Raw genomic sequence first — 21,029 nt, 5'->3', positions numbered from 1 at the left:
CACAGAAAAACTTCCATTTACGCACATATGTGGCCAAAGTAGACGGCCTACGGGCTCGACTAAGGACGTCCTCTACCAAAGGTCCAGCCTCCAGGCTGTGTGATACAGGGACTCCAGATCCGGATGGAAGAGTAGATGACGGAGGTCTGGGAGCCAAAAGTGACTCACCGCCATCTGAAGTAGTGAGGCGAACCAGGGCTGGCGAGGCCACCAGGGAGCGATCAAGATGGCATTGACTTGGGCTTCACGAATCTTGATGATCGCCTTCTGGATCAGAGGTATGGGAGGAAACACGCACGCGAGTCCCTCCATTCAGGGGACCATGAATGCATCCCCCTTTGAGTGGCTCCCAGCCTCTGCCCGGGGGCAGTACCTGTCGCATATGCAGTGCAATCAGGAAGATGTGGCGAAGGTAGCAACACTTCCAGATATGGATTGTAAGATACAGAAATTGTGATGATTTGTGTTTTTATGTGTTACGAGAATGGGATATGTAGTCCTAAGATTGTCCCAATAGCATCCATCTTGATTTAATGTCTGTGTCTGTGGTAGGAAAATTTTACATGCTGTTTCGGAGAAGCTTCGTTCTCTGGTTATCTAGTTGCTAAGGAGAGCCAGAGAGTTACATTCCTGGTAGTCATAATAATTCTGCCACAAAACATGATAACAACTCAAGCTTCCATGAGAAAGTTAGGCGGGACAACAAGACCCAGGAGGGGGTGTTCCTTATGAGGCATCCTGGGAAGAAGAAGGAAGTTGGTAGGAGTTGGAAAAAGATGGAGTTTGACTGAGAAAGGACAGACATGTGCTTTTTCCCAAAATGGATTATAACTTTTGAATAGAGCTTTTTGCCAACATGGACTTTTGGATTACAACTGGAATCTAACCTTTCCTGAAGGACTATGGACTATGAAGTCACAGGATACGTAAGAAAGACAACGCCTATGCATAATTCTAGCTTAGTATGTTTTCTTGTGTTATTTTTCTTAGCTGGAGTTTGTGGGGTGGTCTGTCTGACTTGATATGGAAATGTTACTGACTGAATTACTTTGCTATAATCTGAATTCTGTTTTTAACTATCTTTCTGAATAAAAGCAAAAATGTTTAAGATTGCATGCATTGGTCTCTTGTACAAACTAGCCTAACTAACTGGCCACGAATATTTTGCTATCATATAGAGCCCAGATTAGCCTGAGTGTAAACTCATGGACTGTCTGTGTTTGTTGCTTTTTCTTAAGCAAGGGGATGGACTTGAGGAAGGAGTGTTAGTCAGGGCCTGGCTGAGAAATTGGGCTCATCTTAGCTAATACGGACTGGCTAAACTCTGAAATCTCTCCATCTCTGGCACCCCTAAATCTCCTTGGAGACGGGGGTAGCTTACAGAAGTCGCTAGGAGTGCGTACCTCCCTGTTTGTTCAAATAATACACCACCATGCTATTGTCGGATGTCACCTGAACCACCTTCCCCATGAGGAGGTGCTCGAATGCCCAACAGGCCTTGAAGACAGCTAGAAGTTCCAGGACATTGATGTGAAGAACAGCTTCTTCTGGGGATCAATGACTGTTGGCTGTCAGATCCGTGTGCTCCCCAACCAGTCAAGCTGGCATCTGTGGTGAGCTGGATCGAAGGCTGGAGAGGACCGAAGGATCTACCCACTAGACGATTCAAGCAGCAGGACCACCATGTTAACTGCTCTGCCAACTCCCTTGAGACTGTAAGAGTCTTGGAAGGTGGGTTGACTAGAGGATTGAATAACGCCAAGTACCATGCTTGAAGGCAACATATCTTCAGTCTGGCATGTTGAATGACCGCCGTAGTGGAGGCCATGAGGCCTAACAGGCACTGGACCAACAAGGCCTGGATCTTTGCTCCTGGAGTGAAGTGAGGGAGTAACTGATGTATTTTCAGGGTGCAGTTTTCTGGAATGATGGATCAGAGGGATGGGAGGAAACATGTACAGAAGACCTTCTGTCTAAGGGACCATGAGTGCATCCCCCTCTGAGAGGCTCCCTGCTGCAGCCCGGGAGCAGTACCTGTCTCATTTGCTGCCCCACCTCTGGCAGAGGGAGTGGGAGACTGCATTGTCGAGAGACCACTTGTGAGTGCAGTCCTGGTATCAACTCAGACGATCTGCAAGGAGGTTGTTGGTGGAAGCTACATGCACCGGAATCAGGAAGATGCAGCATTCGAAGCATCACTCCCAGACTTGGATCATGAGATACACAAGCCGTTGGGAGTGTCTACTTGCTTGTTCAGATAACACACCACCGTGGTGTTGATGGATGCCAACTGTACCACTTTCCCCGTGAGGAAGCGCTCAAATGCCTGAAGAGTCTTGTTAACAGCCAAGAGTTCCAGAACGTTGATGTGAAGACAGGCTTCTTCTGGAGTCCAGTGACCATTTGTTGTCAAATCCAGGACATGTGCTCCCCAACCAGATGTGCTGGCATCTGTGGTGAGTTGGATCGATGGCTGGAGAGGGCCGAAGGGTCTGCCCACAAGGAGATTTGAGCGGAGGGACCACCAGGTCAGCTGCTCCACCAGCTCCTATGAAACTGTAAGAGTCTTGGAGGTGGATTGGTGAGGGGGTTGAACAACTCCAGGTACCACGCCTGAAGGGAACACATCTTCAGCCTAGCGTGTTGAATGACTGCCGTGGTGGAGGCCATGAGGCCTAACAGGCGCTGTGCAGTATAATAACAGGTAGTCCAACAAAGCTTGGACTCTCGCCCCTGCAGTGAAATGAGGAAGCAGCTCCTCTATCTTCAGAATGCGGCTTTCTGGAATGAAGGCACGGCCTGAGACCACATCCAGGACACCCCCAATGTAGGTTACATTCTGGGTAGGAGTCAGTGTGGACTTTTCTTGGCTGACCTGTAAACCAAGCTTAGAGAGGAGAGACAGGTTACGTGCCATGACAGTACTTCAGGAGACGACGCTACCAGCAACCAATCATCAAGGTAGGGGAAGACTGTGATGCCCTGCAAACACAGGTAAGCAGCCACCAGAGCCAGACACTTCATAAATACCCTTGGCGAGGTGGACAACTCGAACAGGAGAGCATTGAACTCATATATTACGCCATCCAGTGAGAAGTGAAGAAATCGACGGTACTCAGGACAGATACTGATGTGAAAGTACGCATCCTTGAGATCAGTAAGGACAAACTAGTCTCCCTGTTTAAGCATCTGGATAATACCATCAAGGGAGACCACGCGAAAACATCAAGGTGTAATATAAAAATTCAAGGTTCTGAGATCAAGAATAGGTCAAAGCCCACCATCTTTCTTGGGTATAATGAAGTAGTGTGAGAAAAAAACTGCTTGAGATATCAGGATTTTCCACCAAGATGATAGCATCCTTAGAGAGTAGCTTGTCTACCTCCTCACGCAAAATAGGAGAAGTGTCTGTATTTCTGAGAAAACCTGTGCAAGGTGTGGAGTCGAACTCAATTGCATAACCAGCGCCAATCATGGTGAGAACCCAAGAGTTGGAGGTGACTGACCTACAGGCATCAAAAAAATTGAGCTAGATGACCCTGTGAATCAACGGTGCTGGCAGCAGCAGAAGCGTAACTGACTGCTTGTCCTTACGGTCCTGGCGATGGGTTTGCTGGTGTTGCTTTTGCCTACCAGTCTGTTGCCAGGACTGACCTTGAGAGGTCACCTGTTGTGATCTGAAGCGGTTGTAGTACGGCCTTGAAGAATAGGAGCGCCTCCAGAAACCCCAAGATGCTGATTGGGAGGAGAAGGACTTGTCTGTCTTTCTATGTTTCAGAAGACTTTCAAGGATCTCATCCGTTTTGGGGTCGAAGAGGCCCAAACCATTGAACGGGAGATCTTCAGTTCTACTCCTCACATCCTCAGCAATGGACGCCGAGTGTGTCTACATAGTGGAATCGTAGAAACCAGTTGCCTTGAAGAGGCATCCACCACATGCCTGGCTGCAATCTTCTCCTGGTGTGCCAGCGACATGGCCTCCTGATGATTAGCTAGACAGGCCCTTCTGATATCTTCTGGCGCCACATTCAACACGGGGAGAACTGCATTCCCCAGGTGCCTGTGATAGGCACCCATGGCTGCCAGGTAATTTGCTACCCTCAGGACAAAGGTAGCAAGGGTATAGGACTTGCGCCCCAACAAGTCCAGTTTCCGCCCCTCCTTGTCTAAAGGAGAGGCTGAAGACTTAGTGTGAGAGCGAGACTGTGTAGCATCCACCACCAGTGAATTTGGAAGTGGATGCTTTGCAAGAAACTCTGTGCCTCCACCATGGATCTTATATAAGTTCTCGACTCTTCTCGGAATCTGTTGGGAAGTGGAGGGTTTATCCCAAGATTCTTTGGGCAAACTCAATAATGAAGGGATAAAAGCCAACTTCAGTGGGGCCAAGTGGTCTTTGGTGATGTCATCTGCTGTAGCTCTGGCTGAACTACAGCCAAATCCAGAACCTTGGCTATGCACTTTATAAGCCGCGCATAGGACGTATAATCCTCAGGAGATGGAGGGTGACTCCTGATGGTCGACGAAGCTGGGGTAGGAGCATCAGTTGGTGATTCATCCCTGATCTCGCCCTCATCTTCACTAGATTCTGAATCGGGCTCGACCTCACGATCCGATGTTGGTCATTGACCCCAAGAGAGCTCCGATTCCGACTCAAAGTTCAGTAGATCCTCGAAGAAGTCCTCCTGTCGCGTTCGAGGTGGAATGGGAGAGGCAGATCTGCATACAGCCTGTTCTGTTTGGCATCGATGCTTCTGTGTCGGGTCTGATGTTAAACGACCAGACGTGACTGACCTAGGCTGTTCCTCTGCCAGAGGTCAAGAAGGAGGTTCAGCCGGACAGCGAAAGCAAGACTCCGCGTATGGCTGGAACTTTTGAAACTGCTCACAGAACAACTGCCACTGCTTAAAAGCAAAGAATGTGGCAGGGTTGAATGGCGACAAGAAGGCAGGGCTGTCGAGGCCGAAGGTCCTCGGTTGGGAACCATGGGCATCCCCCCACAAAGGCGCCTCCGGTCGAGCTCGAACAGTTTCAGGCTTGAGGTGCCTGGTTTTCCTCTTCTTCTGCAGCAGCAGCACAAGATGCACCAGTGAAACAGGGTTTCTGATTTGGGGTGTGGCGAATCCCGCAGTGAGCCAGAGGTCTTGGCTAGGACAAGGAGAAAGAGGCGCCACCATCCCAGAAGGCGGAATCACCTCATCCTCTAAACCCTTGAGCTCGATGGGCTTGGGCAAAAGTGCCGGTGTCACTGGAACCACCTCTTCTTTTTCTTAGACTGGCTTGGGCTCAAGGGAGGCTTCAATGCCGCAGTGGAGGATGTCAACCTCAAGCCCAAGGATGACGATTTTCCCGGTCCCTTAGGTTGTGGTGGAGAGTGCCCGGAAACAGAGGAAGCCTCAGATAGCGGGGCTCTTGGGGAGTCCATGGCAGGCGGGTCAAGGGACTTTGACCACAAGAACGCTGTCAGCCTGTCTTGGCTGCACTTTAGGGCAGGCTTGGTAAAGGCCCTGCAGTGAGCGCACAAGGCCAGCTAATGCCCCTCCCCAAACAAAACAGGCACTTCGAATGGCTGTCTTTGGAAGGCACTTTCGCATTACAGGCCATGCAGCGCTTGAACATTATTTTAGAGGCCATACATGCCTCAAAACTCAGTTGTATGTTTTAATTCCAACTCCCAAGACAAAAGAGTAAACAGTCCTGTCCGAAAATCAAATGAGGGAGGTCCAATCCAATCTTTTTTTAGGAAAGGGAACAATCGAGATGAGAGAAACTCAGAATGACGCTGCTATAGCAGCGGCACTAAACAGAACTGAAGCACTGGGTGTTCGGCGGTGATATAACCTAGGTGGGAGGTCCCGGCACCAAGTGCTTAAAAGCTATAGAAGCTTCCGAGGCTGCTCTGCTCAAGTGCAGATTAACCCATTAGTATGCATTCACAGAGACCACAAAGGAGAAACAAACATACCTTGAAAGTTGGTAACTTGGCCCATTTATCAGTGACTGGAAAAAATGGACAAAACACTTTACACTTCTCCAGGCACCTTATTCGCCACATTAGCACAACTGGGCAATAAAAATGAAGTAGCAGAGCTTGCAAGTTGGAAGGAAAGAGGAATATAGAAGGTGACAGCTCAACTTCAAAAAGTAAAGCTACTAATGGATGTGCAAATCAGGTAGAAACCAAATGATTTAAAACCCACCTGGTTCCAAGACAAATATTAACATTTTCAGAAAAAATAATAATACAAAAAGGGACATCATGCTCACTAGTCAAGTCTAAAATCATTTGTGTGGAAAAGAAAAAGAGGGCAAAATGGTGAGTACCTTTGTGATTTAAATGGATGTGCAATATAATATTTTAACAGGATCCAAACCTGCATGAGAAACAGATCTGTCCCTTTATATCCCAGAACACCAGTGGGAGAAACTCTGGGCCTCACATCCATGTAAATTGATCTCTGTTCAAATTAAAGAAAACACCAAAAGCATTTAAAGAAAGGAAGGAGCAAGCTTCTTTTCTGTTGTTCCAGATGATAGGACCAAATTAATAGATCCAAGTGATGAGAAAGGGGACTTTGACTAAACATAAGGAAGAATTTCCTAACGGTAATAGCTGCTTGATAATAGAAGACTACTTCAGAAGATGCTGGCCTCTTTTCACTGGAGATTTTAAAACAGAGGTTGGACAACCATTTGTGAGGGATACTTTCAGTGTGATTTTTCTCAATTAGCAGGAGCTCAGTTCAATGGCAATTGGGATCACTTTCAGCTTTACAATCCTATGATTACCAATGTTTCAGTATTATTTCAGCATTATTAGAAATTATGACCAGGACTAGTAAGTTATAAGCAGGTTCTGTTGCCTTTGATGCCTGACCTTCACAGAGACTTTTGACTTGCCCATAACTGGGATATTGAATAAGACTATTCTGAATGGCAAATCTCTCTGCCTGAGGGAGCTGCTGAACTACAATTTTCATCATTCCAAGCAGGATCCAGTATAATCAGTAGTCAGGTATGATGGGCACTGTAATACATTTTGTATTAAAATTACAATAAATGCCAAATGAATACATTTTGCTGCCTGGAGATGCCAATGGGACCACCACTCCAGGTAAGACATCAGGTCATTTAATTTGGCACATTAAAGTAATGGTGATAAAAAAATTCCATAGGTATCTCTCTCTCCCTAGCATCTCCACTGCAATAACAAAATAAAATAAATGTTGTGAATTTTTACCACTGCAAATCATAGTGTCAGCTAAAACATCCTTAGGAGAGACAAGTTTTGAAACCACTAGACAAGATTCCTGTGTCTCAGCAGCAGCTCAAAGAGAGCCAGGTGAGTGGGTTACAAATGGAGTTCCAACTTGATCTGAGGCATTAAGACATGCCTCAAGTATAGACAGGCAATAGCCAAATACAGGGGGTTTCTGCACCCTCCAGCAACTGGTCTGAAGACAGATTTGGCAGATGCAGATTGTTGTTTCATTTACTAGAATTCACCTCCCAGTTGAATCTTATGTGCTGCTCTGTAGCTCTCCAAGTGTTAAATTTGGGGCCCACATGAAAAAGTTCACTTTGTGATTAGAGAAGCAAGTGAGATTGGATTGGAAGGGAGGCAGGTGCTTCCCTCTTGTGTCTTCAATTGTTCATTACTCATCTGCAATCAAGTCAACTTTAAGTCACCCTCCAGATATTGTTATGCACCAGTTCTGTTTATCATACACTTCAGTTTTGTATTGTAAAATACAGGCTGTATTGAACTCTCTGTATTGAACATCTCTGTACTGAACTCAAACACATGTTCATCACTCTTGTCCTCACATTATTCTTCCGACAACTTACGAGCAGATCAGGTAAAAAAAAAATCTGCTACATAGTATAGCCAACCACTACGGATACTGTTTTGTCATGGCACTGGAGCAAACCTTAATGGCCAGCCAAACTTTAGAACTCAGTGAGCAGGTAGCTACTACAAACAATATTAGTTTCAGAAATCAATAGATATTGAATGAGAATGGATGTGCACAAATATCTGCCGTTGTAATGTCATGAAAGCACAGTGAGTCCTTCAGGCAAAGCTACTGGATGAGAATTACCTATGCTGCAATTAGAGGTTACATTTTTAGATAAAGAAAGATTAGGAATCTTAAGAGAACACAGTCAATACCAACTCAGCTTGCAGCTAAAGACAATCAATTCTCAAAATTTCATTCCTAAAAAAAAGGAAGGAAAAATTAAAGAACTACTCTCTGATTTACCTATCTTCATTTTTACCACTCAAAGAATCTGGAATTAATGGGGCAAAATACTTTAAAATAACAACACAAGCCATTCACTCTAGTTCAATTGTACAAAACTGTATCATTAAAATGAACACCTGCTGTTAAATATTACATACTGATTTATGGCAGGACTTTATCAACATCACAGTTCCAATGACATCAATGCTTCTATTTATCGAAGGACCAAGAAACTACAAAACTGAGTTGAGTGGGTGGGTGAGACAAGCCTCTTGTTTAGGAATCAATTTTCAGGTTTAAAACACTTTTTAAAAAGATAGCAACAATGGCAGTATGATCCATTGCTTTAGAGATCTGAAAGAATAAACATTTGAAAATTTGAATTGCAGATAAAGCAACCTGATGATAAATAGGAAGGTAGTGCCATTATGAGGCTGTAGAAACATTTCTTGGAGGTCCAAGACAATAAACAAATACATATATATTTTAAGGGGGTACTCAGTATAATTAGTTCTAACTACAATCACTGCCCACAGCATCTCCACTAAAAGCCACACTGATATCTCTTCTAAATAACAGATTAATTTTAAGATAACAGTTTGCAAACAATCAGAAATACATCGCACCTATTCAGAGATGTATACGCTGCACAACAGGAAAAATAGCTCAGATGAAATGGAGTTAAAACAAAGAGTCCTCTTCATTTCTAGTACGCAGTCTTGCAAAAGGAAAAAAAGTACTGGAAAACATCAACCTGCTAACTACAAGCAGCTACCTTGCAGGCAAATGAAGGTGGTGATTTTCCAGCTCCAGAGGGAGTTTTAAGACAGTTATATCCTTCCTTCTTGGAGGACCGGCCCCAGAGAGTACAGCTTGGAGAGAGGGTTTCGACCCCATGGAGTCTCAATTATGGGGTTCCACAGGGGTTGATCATCTCTCCAATGCTGTTTAACATCTACATGAGGCCGCTGGGGGGGGGGGGTCATCAGGGGGTGTGGAGCTTCGTGTCACCAGTATGCTGATGATTCACAGCTCTACATCTCCTTCTCATCTACCTCAGTGGATGCCGTCCGGTCCCTTCAGTGCTGCCTGGAGACTGTACTGGAATGGATGCAGTCGAATGGGTTGAGGCTGAACCCGGACAAGACGGAGGTCTTGAGGGTGGGTGGTCCTTCCATCAGCGGTATAGGTAACTCCCTTTCTTTCGGGGGGACGACCCTTGCCGCAAAGAATGAGGTTCGCAGCTTGGGGGTACATCTGGACCCGGCACTTACCATAGAAACCCAGGTGGCGTCCATGGTCCGCTCCGCCTATTTTCATCTATGGCCGATTGCCCAGCTGCGTCCATATCTTGATCGGGGGGCCCTCACTACTCTAGTACATGCGCTCGTAATCTCGAGATTAGACCATTGTAACGCACTCTACATGGGGCTGCCTTTGAGGCTGATGCGGAAATTTGAGATGGTCCAGAATGCGGCAGCCAGGCTACTTAGTGGGGTGAGAAAACACCAACACATCTCCCCCATTCTGGCTGCTTTGCACTGGTTGCCCATCTGTTTCCGCGTCGACTTCAAAGTGCTAATGATCACTTATAAAGCCCTAAACAGTTTGGGACCTCAATATTTGGCAGATTGTCTTCTCCCACCCAGATCTACCTGAATCACCCGCCATAGCCAGCAGGGACGGCTGAGGGGCCTGACGCCGAGAGAGGCTCGGAAGGAAAAAACTAGAAACCGGGCCTTCTCAGCGGTGGCCCCTCAGCTGTGGAACGCCCTTCCAACAGAAATTCAGCTGGCACCCTCGCTGGGTGTTTTTAAAAGACAGTTAAAAACTTGGCTATTTAGGCAGGCCTTCCCTCGAGTCAGCTAAGCCTTTTTATTTGTTCTTTCCTTATCCTACCCCATCTTGGTAATTCTTTCTTATTAATACAGCAATTGCATTTTTTATAATTATATATATTTTATATTGATTTATTTTATGTTGTAAGCTGCCCAGAGTAGACATGGTCTAGAGGGGCAGGGTATAAATTTAATAAATAAATAAATAAATAAATAAATAAATAAATAAATAAATAAATAAATAAATAAATAAATAAATAAATATACAAACAAACAAACAAACAAACAAACAAACAAACAAACAAATGTGTAGAGTAAGCTGCAATAAAAATGATTTAAAATCTACAATCAGTGAAAGCACATTCAGCTCTAATATCTTTAGATAATTCAGGGTCACTTTCCCAGTGCAAATACAGTCTTCTGTTTTCCTCTTAGTTACAGTGAGGGTTCATGCTGTGAACCAAGTCACCTCTCCTCCTCCTGAAGTCCCACGTCTTCAGACACAGACACAGATTGAAGTTGTAACGTCTCAACATTTATTTTAGGAGTATCAATCTGAACATTGTCTTTTTCCTTTTCTTCCAATGGGTCCGAAAAGGGTTTCCACTCTAACAAATGGGTTCCCATAATTGAGATTCTAAGGCCATGGTTGCTCTACCAGCTTCCAGTCTTTCACTGTCATTCCCGTCGACACTGATAACAAGGGCACAGACGCATCTCCCAGGTATTCTTCCCATCTTGTTCTCTCCCCAGGTTCCATGAACTCTCAGGTTTCCAAGGCCGTCGTCTCCTCATCTCTTGCACTTGCCATTCCGCTCTTACTCTCCTTTCTTGTTCTACTCTCTCCCTTCTTCCCTCAATTTCTGTCTCCACTCTCTGGCTTCTGCCTCTCCCCAATACGATGGCTTAGGGGGAATGACTGCTCTCCACCTGTGACCAGTTTCCTCTCTGGGAATGATCAGCCTTTCCCACCTATGGGTCCAGGGGTTTTCCAACCAGATCCATTCCCATCCTGGAGGTAGGTTTTCCTCCTTCCTCTCCCTCTCTTCCTAATCTACTGCTGCTCCTGCCGCTTCCTCCTCACTTGCCCTTTTCTCCTCTTCCCCCTCGCCAACCTTTTCGTCTCTTCCTTCTGATTGGTTCCCTTCTTCACCTTCATTTCCCGCCTTTGCTCCTTCAACTCTTCCATCCCCCTCATGCCCTCAACGGCTCTTCCTTCTTTGGCCCCCTTGACAGAGTCTGTCAAAGTTATCTCCAGGAGAGCTATCACTCCTGAATTTCTTTCTCTCTTTCCCTCCTCCGCTGGAATGGACAGCACTCCGGCAAGAGGTGTTTCCTTCTTGTCTTCTCGCTCACAGTTACTTTGAGAGTCTTTCCAAATTGCCTCGTCAAAATATGGCACAAGCATTTCTCCCAAAATACTGGCATTTTTGTTTGTTTTATCTAGCACCTCTGGTGAGATCACCCAAAAAACCCCCCAGATTTTTGAACATTTATTTTAATTTATTTTCACTACATCTATTATGAATTTTCAGAGGCATAGGCACTTTTTTTAACAACAGAATCAGATCTTTAAAGCAGATTTATCATGGTTTTTGCTTTTATGGATTAGACATCACTGAATGTTCCTCTCTAGAGATGGGGGTTCAGAATGGTTTGTTCTTTGGACACACAGGTGCACCATGAGCACTCCAGCTTCCCTCCCTGCCTCTTCCAGATGGCAGAGAAGCCTCGGAGTTGGTGTCCATCGGAGGAAATGGGAGAGGGAAGCCAAGGCACCCACATAATTCCTGGGCATCCAAAGAACAAACCATTACAAACAGCCAAACCAGCAGTTCTTGCCCATCTCTATTCCTGGCAACTCTAGATGTCTTGGACTACAACTCTAATCATCCTCCCCTGCATTTGATACTGGCTGGGGATGATGATGATGTAATACAGTATCTCTAGTACTAGATTTGCAAAAACTAAACTTTAAGGTGCCATAGGATGGGCCCTGTTTCCTCTAGATTTCTATATATTTTTATTTCATTATACAGCAGTCCGGCTTACTAGATAAAGGAAACTTTTCTAGGAATAGCAGCAACAAAAACATCCAAACTTCTATTCCCAGTGGCCTTACACTGAACCATAGCTTGAAAGTCATCCTACGAAATAAGCCACAATTAGATTGTCACTTTCTGACAGTCAGAGCTGGTCAACAGTGGAATAGGCTGCCTCAGAATGTAGTGGAGTCTCCTTCTTTGGAGGTTTTTAAGCAGAGGCTAGATGGCCATCTGTCAGGAGTGCTTTGATGGTGTTCCTACATGGCAGGCAGTTGGACTCAATGGCCCCTGTGGTCTCTTCCAACTCTGTGATTCTATAATTCAGTTTATTTATTTATTTAATTTATACCTCACCCATCTAGACTAGGGACGTGGTGGCGCTGCGGGTTAAACCGCAGAAGCCTCTGTGCTGTAAGGTCTATAGATCTGTAGCTGTAAGATCGAATCCACGCGACGGAGTGAGTTCCTGTCACTTGTCCCAGCTCCTACCAACCTAGCAGTTTGAAAGCATGCAAATACGAGTAGATAAATAGGGACCACATCGGTGGGAAGGTAACAGCGTTCCGTGTCTAAGGCCATGTGACCACAGAAGATTGTCTTCGGACAAATGCTAGCTCTATGGCTTGGAAACGGAGATGAGCACCGCCCCCTAGAGTCGAACACGACTGGACAAAAATTGTCAAGGGGAACCTTTACCTTTACCATCTAGACCAAAGTTTACTCTGGGTGGCTAACAACAGTACAAATAATAGCAATATAAAATAGAACAACAACAATAATACAAAAAGAGATGGCAATGGATAAATTAAGTATTGACAGGAGGAAAGGTCTGCCTAAAGAGCCAGGTCTTGAGTTTTCTTTTAAAAACATCCAGTGAGGAGGCCAGACGAATTTCCAGGGGGAGATTGTTCCAAAGGTGAGGGGCCACTGCCGAGAAGGCCCCATTTCTTGTTCTTTCTTTCTGGGCCTCTTTCGGCGTTAGGCCCCTCAGCCGCCCATCCTGGCTAAAGCAAGTGATTCGGGTAGATCTAGGTGGGAGAAGGCGTTCCGCTGGATATTGAGGTCCTAAACAGTTTAGGGCTTTATATGTCATTGTTAACACTTTGAAATCAATGCGGAAATGAATGGGCAGCCAATGCAGGACAACCAGAGTAGGGGAGATATGATGATGCTTTCTCACCCCAGTGAGAATAAATAAATAAATAAATAAATAAATAAATAAATAAATAAATAAATAAATAAATAAATAAATAAAGAAAGAAAGAAAGAAAGAAAGAAAGAAAGAAAGAAAGAAAGAAAGAAAGAAAGTAAGTCTGGCCACTGCATTCTGTACCATTTGAAGGTTCCGCACCAATCTTAAAGGTAGCCCCACGTAGTGCGCATTACAGTAGTCTAATCTCGAGACTACAAGTGCATGGACCAGAGTGGTGAGCGCCCCAACATCAAGATAGGGACACAGCTGCGGCAATCCTCAAAGACGGAAGTAGGCAGTGCGGACCACTGAGGCTACCTGGGTTTCCATAGTAAGCGCTGGATCCAGATGGACCCCCAAACTGCGAACCTCACTCTTCGTGGTGAGAGTCACCCCTCCCATAGAGGGAGTTTCCCAAAACATCAATGGCAGTTCTACACAACAACCAGATAACCTTTCAGTGTTAAACACAAAAGGAGTTAAGATTGAAAATAAAGTTCTTCAAAGGAAATTATCACATGCCTACCCAGCAATAATCACTCCATCACAAGAATGCACATCGCACAGAACTTTCCCAAGTTCATACTGCAGCTGGCTCACAGCACCAATGCGATTCTGCATAAAAAGACAAGGAAATATCGTTGACAGTTCTACAGTTCTACATCAAAATGAAACTAGATTTGAAACAAGGTGCACTCTGTTGTCATATTCTACAAGATATTCACTTTTTCTGAAGGCTTCCCTTTTTTGGTGGGAGGGGTGGCTGAATTGTTTTTGCAAGTGAGATTTTCAGGGCCACAAACAGCCCACAAGCCATGCATTTTCTACCACAATGTACAAAACACAGAGCTAGATGGGCCAGTAATCTGATCCAGTCCCTATGTTCCTGAACACCTTTAACAGGTATTTGCAGATGAAAGATCCTCAAGTGTCACAAGAACCTACTAAATCTGAAGAACACATATGTTGGAGACCCTGAAGAAGAAAATAGACTGGGTCATGCAGGCCCATTTTTTGGAACATGTATGAGGCAGTGTTGTACATTCAAAGTCATTGAACTTCATGGGTGCGGAGGGATGAAAACCCCTTGCAAGCCACCTGTATCTCTGTGATACAGAGGATAGAAATCCTACTGGATCTAAAAATACAGTTGCTGAAATCTAGTAATATAAAGTTACACCATGTAAATCTCACAACCTCATCAGCCATGACCATATTTTTGTAATTAAATGTTTCCTATCCCCCCTCCAAACTAATGTTCTGAACTCTTAATCCAAACAATTCTACCTTTCAAATAGCAACAAAGCGGCTCTTCCCAGTGTCTTGCTTTAGAGTTCTGATGGACATCAGAATAATTCCAAACTGTTACCTTCCAATTGGCCCTTAAAGCCTGTTCCTTGGCCCGACATTCTTGAAGAGTCATTTTCCAGCAGGGAAAATCAGAGATTTGATTGTCAAGCAAGTAGCCTTCCTGCTGGCAAAGTCGAAACCAAAGAACTTGGTCTTCCGCAAGCACTTTCCACGTTTTGCTCACCTACAAGGACAGAAATAAGTATTGTAGAGGACATACAGCCTCTTAGAACCGGAATGCCTAAGATTGGGGTCACATGCTTACACTATCTGATGGTTTCTTGCCAAGGTCTTTGCTGAACCCACTCCAGCCAAATTTCAGAACACAAGTTTAATCTTCTCTTGCTTTCCTCCAAGGGAGGAGTAAAGTTGGCTCCCTAGCCACAGGTTTTCCAAGCTTTAGTCCATTTCCCTTCAAAGAGGGCAAGGTAACTGGGGAATCACTGCAGGCTAAGGATCTAACAGCCTGGAATAGGCCCAGTGGCCAGCAGTTTTTCTTCATTACACAGCCAGTGATGTGGGGCAGAGAATTTTTCAGATTTTCACACTTGTGTTCTAAATACACTGAACAAAATTAAGGGGACAGCTTACTACTGAAAAATTTAACAGACACAATTATTACATTTTTTTCATTCTGTATGACAAAAAGATACAACTAAAATAGCTTCAAAAAGTGATAATTTTACTCTCCAACACATCAGCTTAAACTTTAGTTGACCACAAGAATTTAAACTGAATCGTAAACAAGAATGTTCTGTTCTCAAGTCATACCATTGGAATTAATTTTCACATAACCTGTTCTAGCAATTCTGGGAATGGATGTATCTCATTTTCTTTCTATCATGTATGGAGAGTATTGTGTCCTCTCTAAAGCCCAGAAGAGGCTTCTAGATGCTTATCCCTGCCAAGCCTCAGCAGCTATTCATATATACCACAGTACAGTGTTAAATTTGAGTAGAACAACAAGCAGAACGTCATCTGGAATGCATATCCACAATTTCATATAGACTTGTCCTTCACATAATAGGGGGGAAAAACCCAAGTATAAAAAAATCAGCGGCTTTATTAAATTAGGACAGGGTAGATGACCTTCAGAAGACTACACACACTCCTCCTTGAATCTTTGAAGGCTCTACATACTTATGCAGCTCCATCTCCCAAATATATTTTTTCAAAATGTTTTTTAAACTAAAACTAACCCCCTTGGACCTTCTAGTGGCCTCCCAAAAATGTAATGGGGCCTGAGAGACCCAGGGATGTTAGAACCCCTCAAAATTTAGCAAAATTGCCTATCATGTACCCTTCAGGGAACAAATTGACTTTTTGAGACAAGTTTTTTTTAGGGGGGTGCTGGAGAACTTATTTGAACCCCTATAGACTGCACGCTGTCTACCCCCTAAGGAAGGACAATGAGGTTGGTTCTTCACATTCTTGTTGCATCCTGCGATAGACCCTTCTGAAAGTCTATTTTTGAGCAAGTAAGGTTGTTTTTCCTCTTTTGTTCTTCAAGCTGAATGTGCAATGAAAGAAAGACATGAGTGTAGGAAACATACACGGATCAGCAGGAAGAGGTGCAGGAATAGATGCAGCAGGCCAGCATGTATCAATAGGCAAAGAGAGGTAGGAGACACCACATGCTAGAAGTGGTGCAGCAAGATGCCATCCATGCCCAGGCTTTCTAGCATTGGCATCCTACTCCACCTATTTCCCCTCCTGTAATAATTAAAAATGTTTCAGGAACCTACACTACTTATTCATGTTCTTCCTTTCACTCATTCCCAAATCTCAACCTGTCATTGTGCAGCATAAGGAACAAATCACTCCAATGTAATACCAGCTGCATCTCTCTCCCACTTAAGCCATTTACAATCCAGAAACACAGCATATTAGGATAAATGTCATATTGTGTGTGTATGAATGGCCAAAATATTTCTATTGGTATCCCATCTATCCCTCGTGATTTATTTCTTCCTCGTGCTTTCAGAACAAGTTTCGCATCACTTTCTAGAATTGCAGGTTCTTCATAATAAGATTCCTCTTCACAGGAATCTATCATCCTTTTATCTCTTTTGAATATGTCATTTATTTATTTAGACGATTTTTAGCCATGTCATTAGCAATGGTCTCTGAGCAGCATACAACAATATTAAAACTTTAGAAAAACATTAAACTTCCCTATATTATGAGGTCAGAGGCGGGGCCAAGATTAGTTTTATCTCATTTGTAACCACTGATGGAGGTTCTGTAGGCTTGAGATAGCCTAAATAATTTTCCAGGAGAGGAAAATATATTCCAAAAGAAGAGAAGTGCTGTCTGAGAAGGTTGGGGGAGCTAGTTGCTACCTCCCTATCCCAGAAGATTGGCATTCTCTTCAGCAGGACTCCATGCAGGTCTGAGAAATTGATGCAGTCCAGAAGGCTGGAGGAGGATGGACACACAATTATATTCAAGATCTACAGACACTACTGTAAGCAAATCTACTGTGTTATTATATTTGGGCTGAACATTTATAAAGTTCCTGTGGTATACGAAGATAGGTGGGAGTAGGCTGGAAGACTGAACATTGAACAGTGAAGAAGCGGACTGTGGAAGAGGACAGGAGGAATATAGAACATGGAAGCTTGTTAAAAAGAGATCTTTAACAAGAGGCTAAATTATCTCTCTGTAAAGTTCCCCCTTAGTCTTGTCCAGTACTAGTGAATATTATTGAACAATCCTAATAATTCAGAAGTTGCCTACACCCACTGGAAGCTTACTTAATGAAGATTATTCAGGCTCAGAGTGACACACTGGATTATAAAAAGAAATAGACTGGGGTTTGATTTCCTTTCTTCTTGATTTTACAGTGGTGCCCTGCATAGCGAACGCATCGTTTAACGACGAATCCACATAGCGACACATTTTTTTGCGATCGCTAATGAGATTGCATTGCAATGTTTTGAATGGCAAAACATCGCATTGTGATGATTGGTATGCGTTTCGCTTCCCGATCTTCGCATTGCGATGTTTTAAAAACAGCTGATCGGCAGTTCCAAAATGGCCACCTGCGTTTTTGCACGGTTTCCTCGCATACCGGGCGGCGAAAATGGCGGCCGTATGGACGATTTTGGTATAGCGGTGAGTTTTTCCCCCATAGGAACACATTAAAGGTGTTTTAATGTGTTCCTATGGGGTTTTTAGTCCCGCATAGCGACGAATCCGGATAGCGACGATTTTTTCAGAACGGATTATCGTTGCTATGCCGGGCACCACTGTATTTCTTTTGTTGAGAGTGGATGGGGGAGGAGTTGAAAGAATAATTTTTTTATCTGGGGTTTATTATTTATACTATTTTTATTATTTTAACTTATGTCATTTATGAAAATCTGTGACGCTGGAAGAGACCTTTCTTTTTCTTTCTTTTTTTTTCCTCCAGGAGCTTACATTCCACAAACTTTATCTTATCTCCCTCTACCCAAGGTCTGAAAAGCAGCCCAGAACGTTGAACCAGCCAGTTTTGCCTCTTTCTTTCTCTCTTTTTTTCCCCTCTAAACTTAGACATAGATAGATATCTGAAGTGAAGCTACACGGACTATATTTATTATACCTAGGTTGCATCCTCTTTGGAGAATTTCTCCAGGGTGGAGAAAGGAAGTCTAGAATTAGAAACCATACCATTAAGACTGATGCAGGAAACCCAGTCTTCTCTATTAAAAGAAAGCTTTGAGAAGTTTATAAGCATTATATCTGGGCAAGAAGTTTGATGAGATCAAGTCTGATATCTCAACTTTGGAAATTAAAGTATCAGACTTTATTACATTTTATTATTAAGTTTACGTTTTAAAGACTTTATTAAGAAACAGGACATAAACCCACAATGTTAACAGAATAGATGAATCCAAAAAAAAAGAAAGAAAAAGAAAAAGAAAATAAAAGCACTGGGAAACTGGGTGGTCACTAAATATATGATCACAAAATAGTTAGAATGGTAGGTTGATATACAATCATAGTACAGGAAGAGTTACTTTTAAATACTAAATATTAACAGCTACATAATTAATAATTAGAATTACAAAATATAGGTCTGAATTTGGATTTTCCTTATATATTGTATATATTCTCGTATGTTATCTGGAACTACTCTTAGAAGGGATCATTTAGAATTATTATGAAAATAATGATTTGTATTGTGTTTGTTCAAATCCACACACTCTAAATGTATCCTTGTCCCAGTTACCCTCTACCCTGCCCTACCCTTGTAAAGAAGAAAATAATTATAAATTAAATTTTTAAAAAACTTCCGTATAATACCCTATATTAAAACAGTTAATTTTATCATTAATAAATCTTGCTCCTCATACGGCCAGCTAAAGGATACTATTTAATTAAAATATTGGCTACACAGAAAGGTCTTTGCCTTGTGCCAAAAAGCCAAAAGTGTCAGAGCCAGGCAGATCTCTACAGGGAAGGCATTCCAAAGTTGGGGGGGGGGGCAACAGCCGAGAAGGCCCTATTTCAACATGCCACCTTCCTCACCTCTTCCAGGGCACCTTCAGAAAGGCCTCCTGCCTTGATCTTAGAGGACAGGCAGGCTTATATGAAAGAAGGCAGTCTTTTAGGTAACCAGGTCCTAAACCTTTTCCACCTTCTTTTTTATTTTATCCTGGTCACATTGTGTACAGTGGTGCCTCGACTTATGAATGTCCCTACTTACGACCATTTTGAGTTATAACCAACTCTGGCCGCAAAATTTTGCTTCTACTTGCGACCGGAGTTTCCACTTATGAACAGAAAAAGGCAGGGGGGAAAAGCAGGAAATTCAACTTTCTAACTGTAGGTGGCGATGGGGTTGCGTCTTTGTAGCTCTTTCGCCCCAGCAGTTAGAGTGTGTGTGATTGGAGAAGGCTGCCTGGTAAGGTAAGGTGCTGTTTCCTGCTTTTTAAAAACCGTTCTGGGTGTTTTTGCAGTGTGGTTTTGGGCTGGGAGGTGGGATTATGTTTCTATGCTGTGATGGGTCTTGGGGGGATTTGTTTGTTTTTTTTGGTCCCCCCCCAATTTCTGATGGGTCTTGGAAGGTTTGGTTGCTTTTTTGAGTGTTTCCCCCCATTTCCGATGGATCTTGGGGGGGGTTGTTTGTTTTTTCCCCCCATTTCCAATGGGTCCTGCATGCTTCCCTTGCTTTTTCCTTTGTTCTCTTTGTATTTCCGACCTGGTCTCTTTGTTTTCTGTGCATTTTCGATGAGTCTTGCACACTTGATTACTTTTATTTTATTTTATTTATACCCCGCCCATCTGGCCTATAAGAACACTCTAGGAGGCCAGAAGGGATTAATCGCGTTTCCAATGAGTCTTGCAGTGATTTTGTGCGTGTGATTTTTTTTTCCTTCGGCTGGAACGGATTAATTGCATTTCAATGCATTCCTGTGGGAAATGGTGCTTTGACTTATGACCATTTCGAGTTACGGCCATCTCCTGGAACGGATTATGGTCGTAAATTGAGGCACCACTGTACTTCCCTGTAGGGCATTCCTAATCTAGGTTTTTCTTCTCTTTTTACTACAAGAATTATCTTTTTGTATACAGTAGTACCTCGACTTACGAACTTAATCTGTATTGGAATTAAGTTCACACATCGAAAAGTTCATAAATCGAGGCAAACTTTTCCATTGGAATGCATTGAAAACCATTTAATTAAATATCTGCTGTTTTCCATTCACAGGTCAAGGCGCTGTTCGTAGGTAGAGCCATTAGTTCCCATAGGAACTAATGCAAAGCCGGTTAATCCGGACTCTACTACTAGGGGGTGATTTTTTTTATTTTTTCTTATTTTGACCTAAGGTGAACTTAGGTCAAAAAAAAGGGCAGGAAAAGGTTTTTTCAGTTCGTAAGTCGAGGCTCCATTTGCAAATCGAAGCAACTTTTTGCAAATGGAGCCGTTCGTAACTCGAATCATTTGCAAGTTCATAAATCGAGGTTCTACTGTACTTCCCTACCTTTGTCTCTCATTTCAATCCACAGTTCTTCTGATTCATAGTCAATTGCATTTAGTAATGTAAACCTGTTATGTGGATTTTAAATTCATCAGAAATGTTGTTTGCACTGATCATTATAATGCCACTAGGATTCTTTCAGTGTTCTTCTTCAGCTTTCCTCTAATATTTGATATTAACACACTATGATCAGTACCACAATCTGCTGCTGGTCTTGTTTTGGCAAAGAGAATAGAGCTTCTTCATCTCCTGCTTCCAATTGCATAGTCTATAGTTCTATATTGGCATCTGATGAAGTCTATGTATTTGGCTGCTTGAAACATGTACAGTGGTGCCTCGCTTAGCGATATTAATTCATTCCGAAAAATTGCTGCTAAGCGATTTCATCG

The 21,029-nt window shown here is 43.3% G+C and overlaps 1 protein-coding gene across 1 annotated transcript in view; it reads right to left on the bottom strand.

The window, feature by feature from the left end:
• FBXW8 (F-box and WD repeat domain containing 8) overlaps positions 1–21,029 on the bottom strand; it is a 109,801-nt gene that overhangs the window by 73,885 nt on the left and 14,887 nt on the right. Inside the window, exons 3-4 of the mRNA XM_020813590.3 lie at positions 14,691–14,855; positions 13,848–13,936 (exon numbers count right to left, since the gene is read on the bottom strand). Of these exons, the coding sequence (XP_020669249.3) occupies positions 13,848–13,936; positions 14,691–14,855 (254 nt within the window). The remainder of the gene's footprint in view (positions 1–13,847; positions 13,937–14,690; positions 14,856–21,029) is intronic.

Source organism: Pogona vitticeps, chromosome 14 (assembly GCF_051106095.1).
Source record: "Pogona vitticeps strain Pit_001003342236 chromosome 14, PviZW2.1, whole genome shotgun sequence".
NCBI lineage: Eukaryota > Metazoa > Chordata > Lepidosauria > Squamata > Agamidae > Pogona > Pogona vitticeps.
This window is presented reverse-complemented; position numbering and strand designations above follow the sequence as displayed.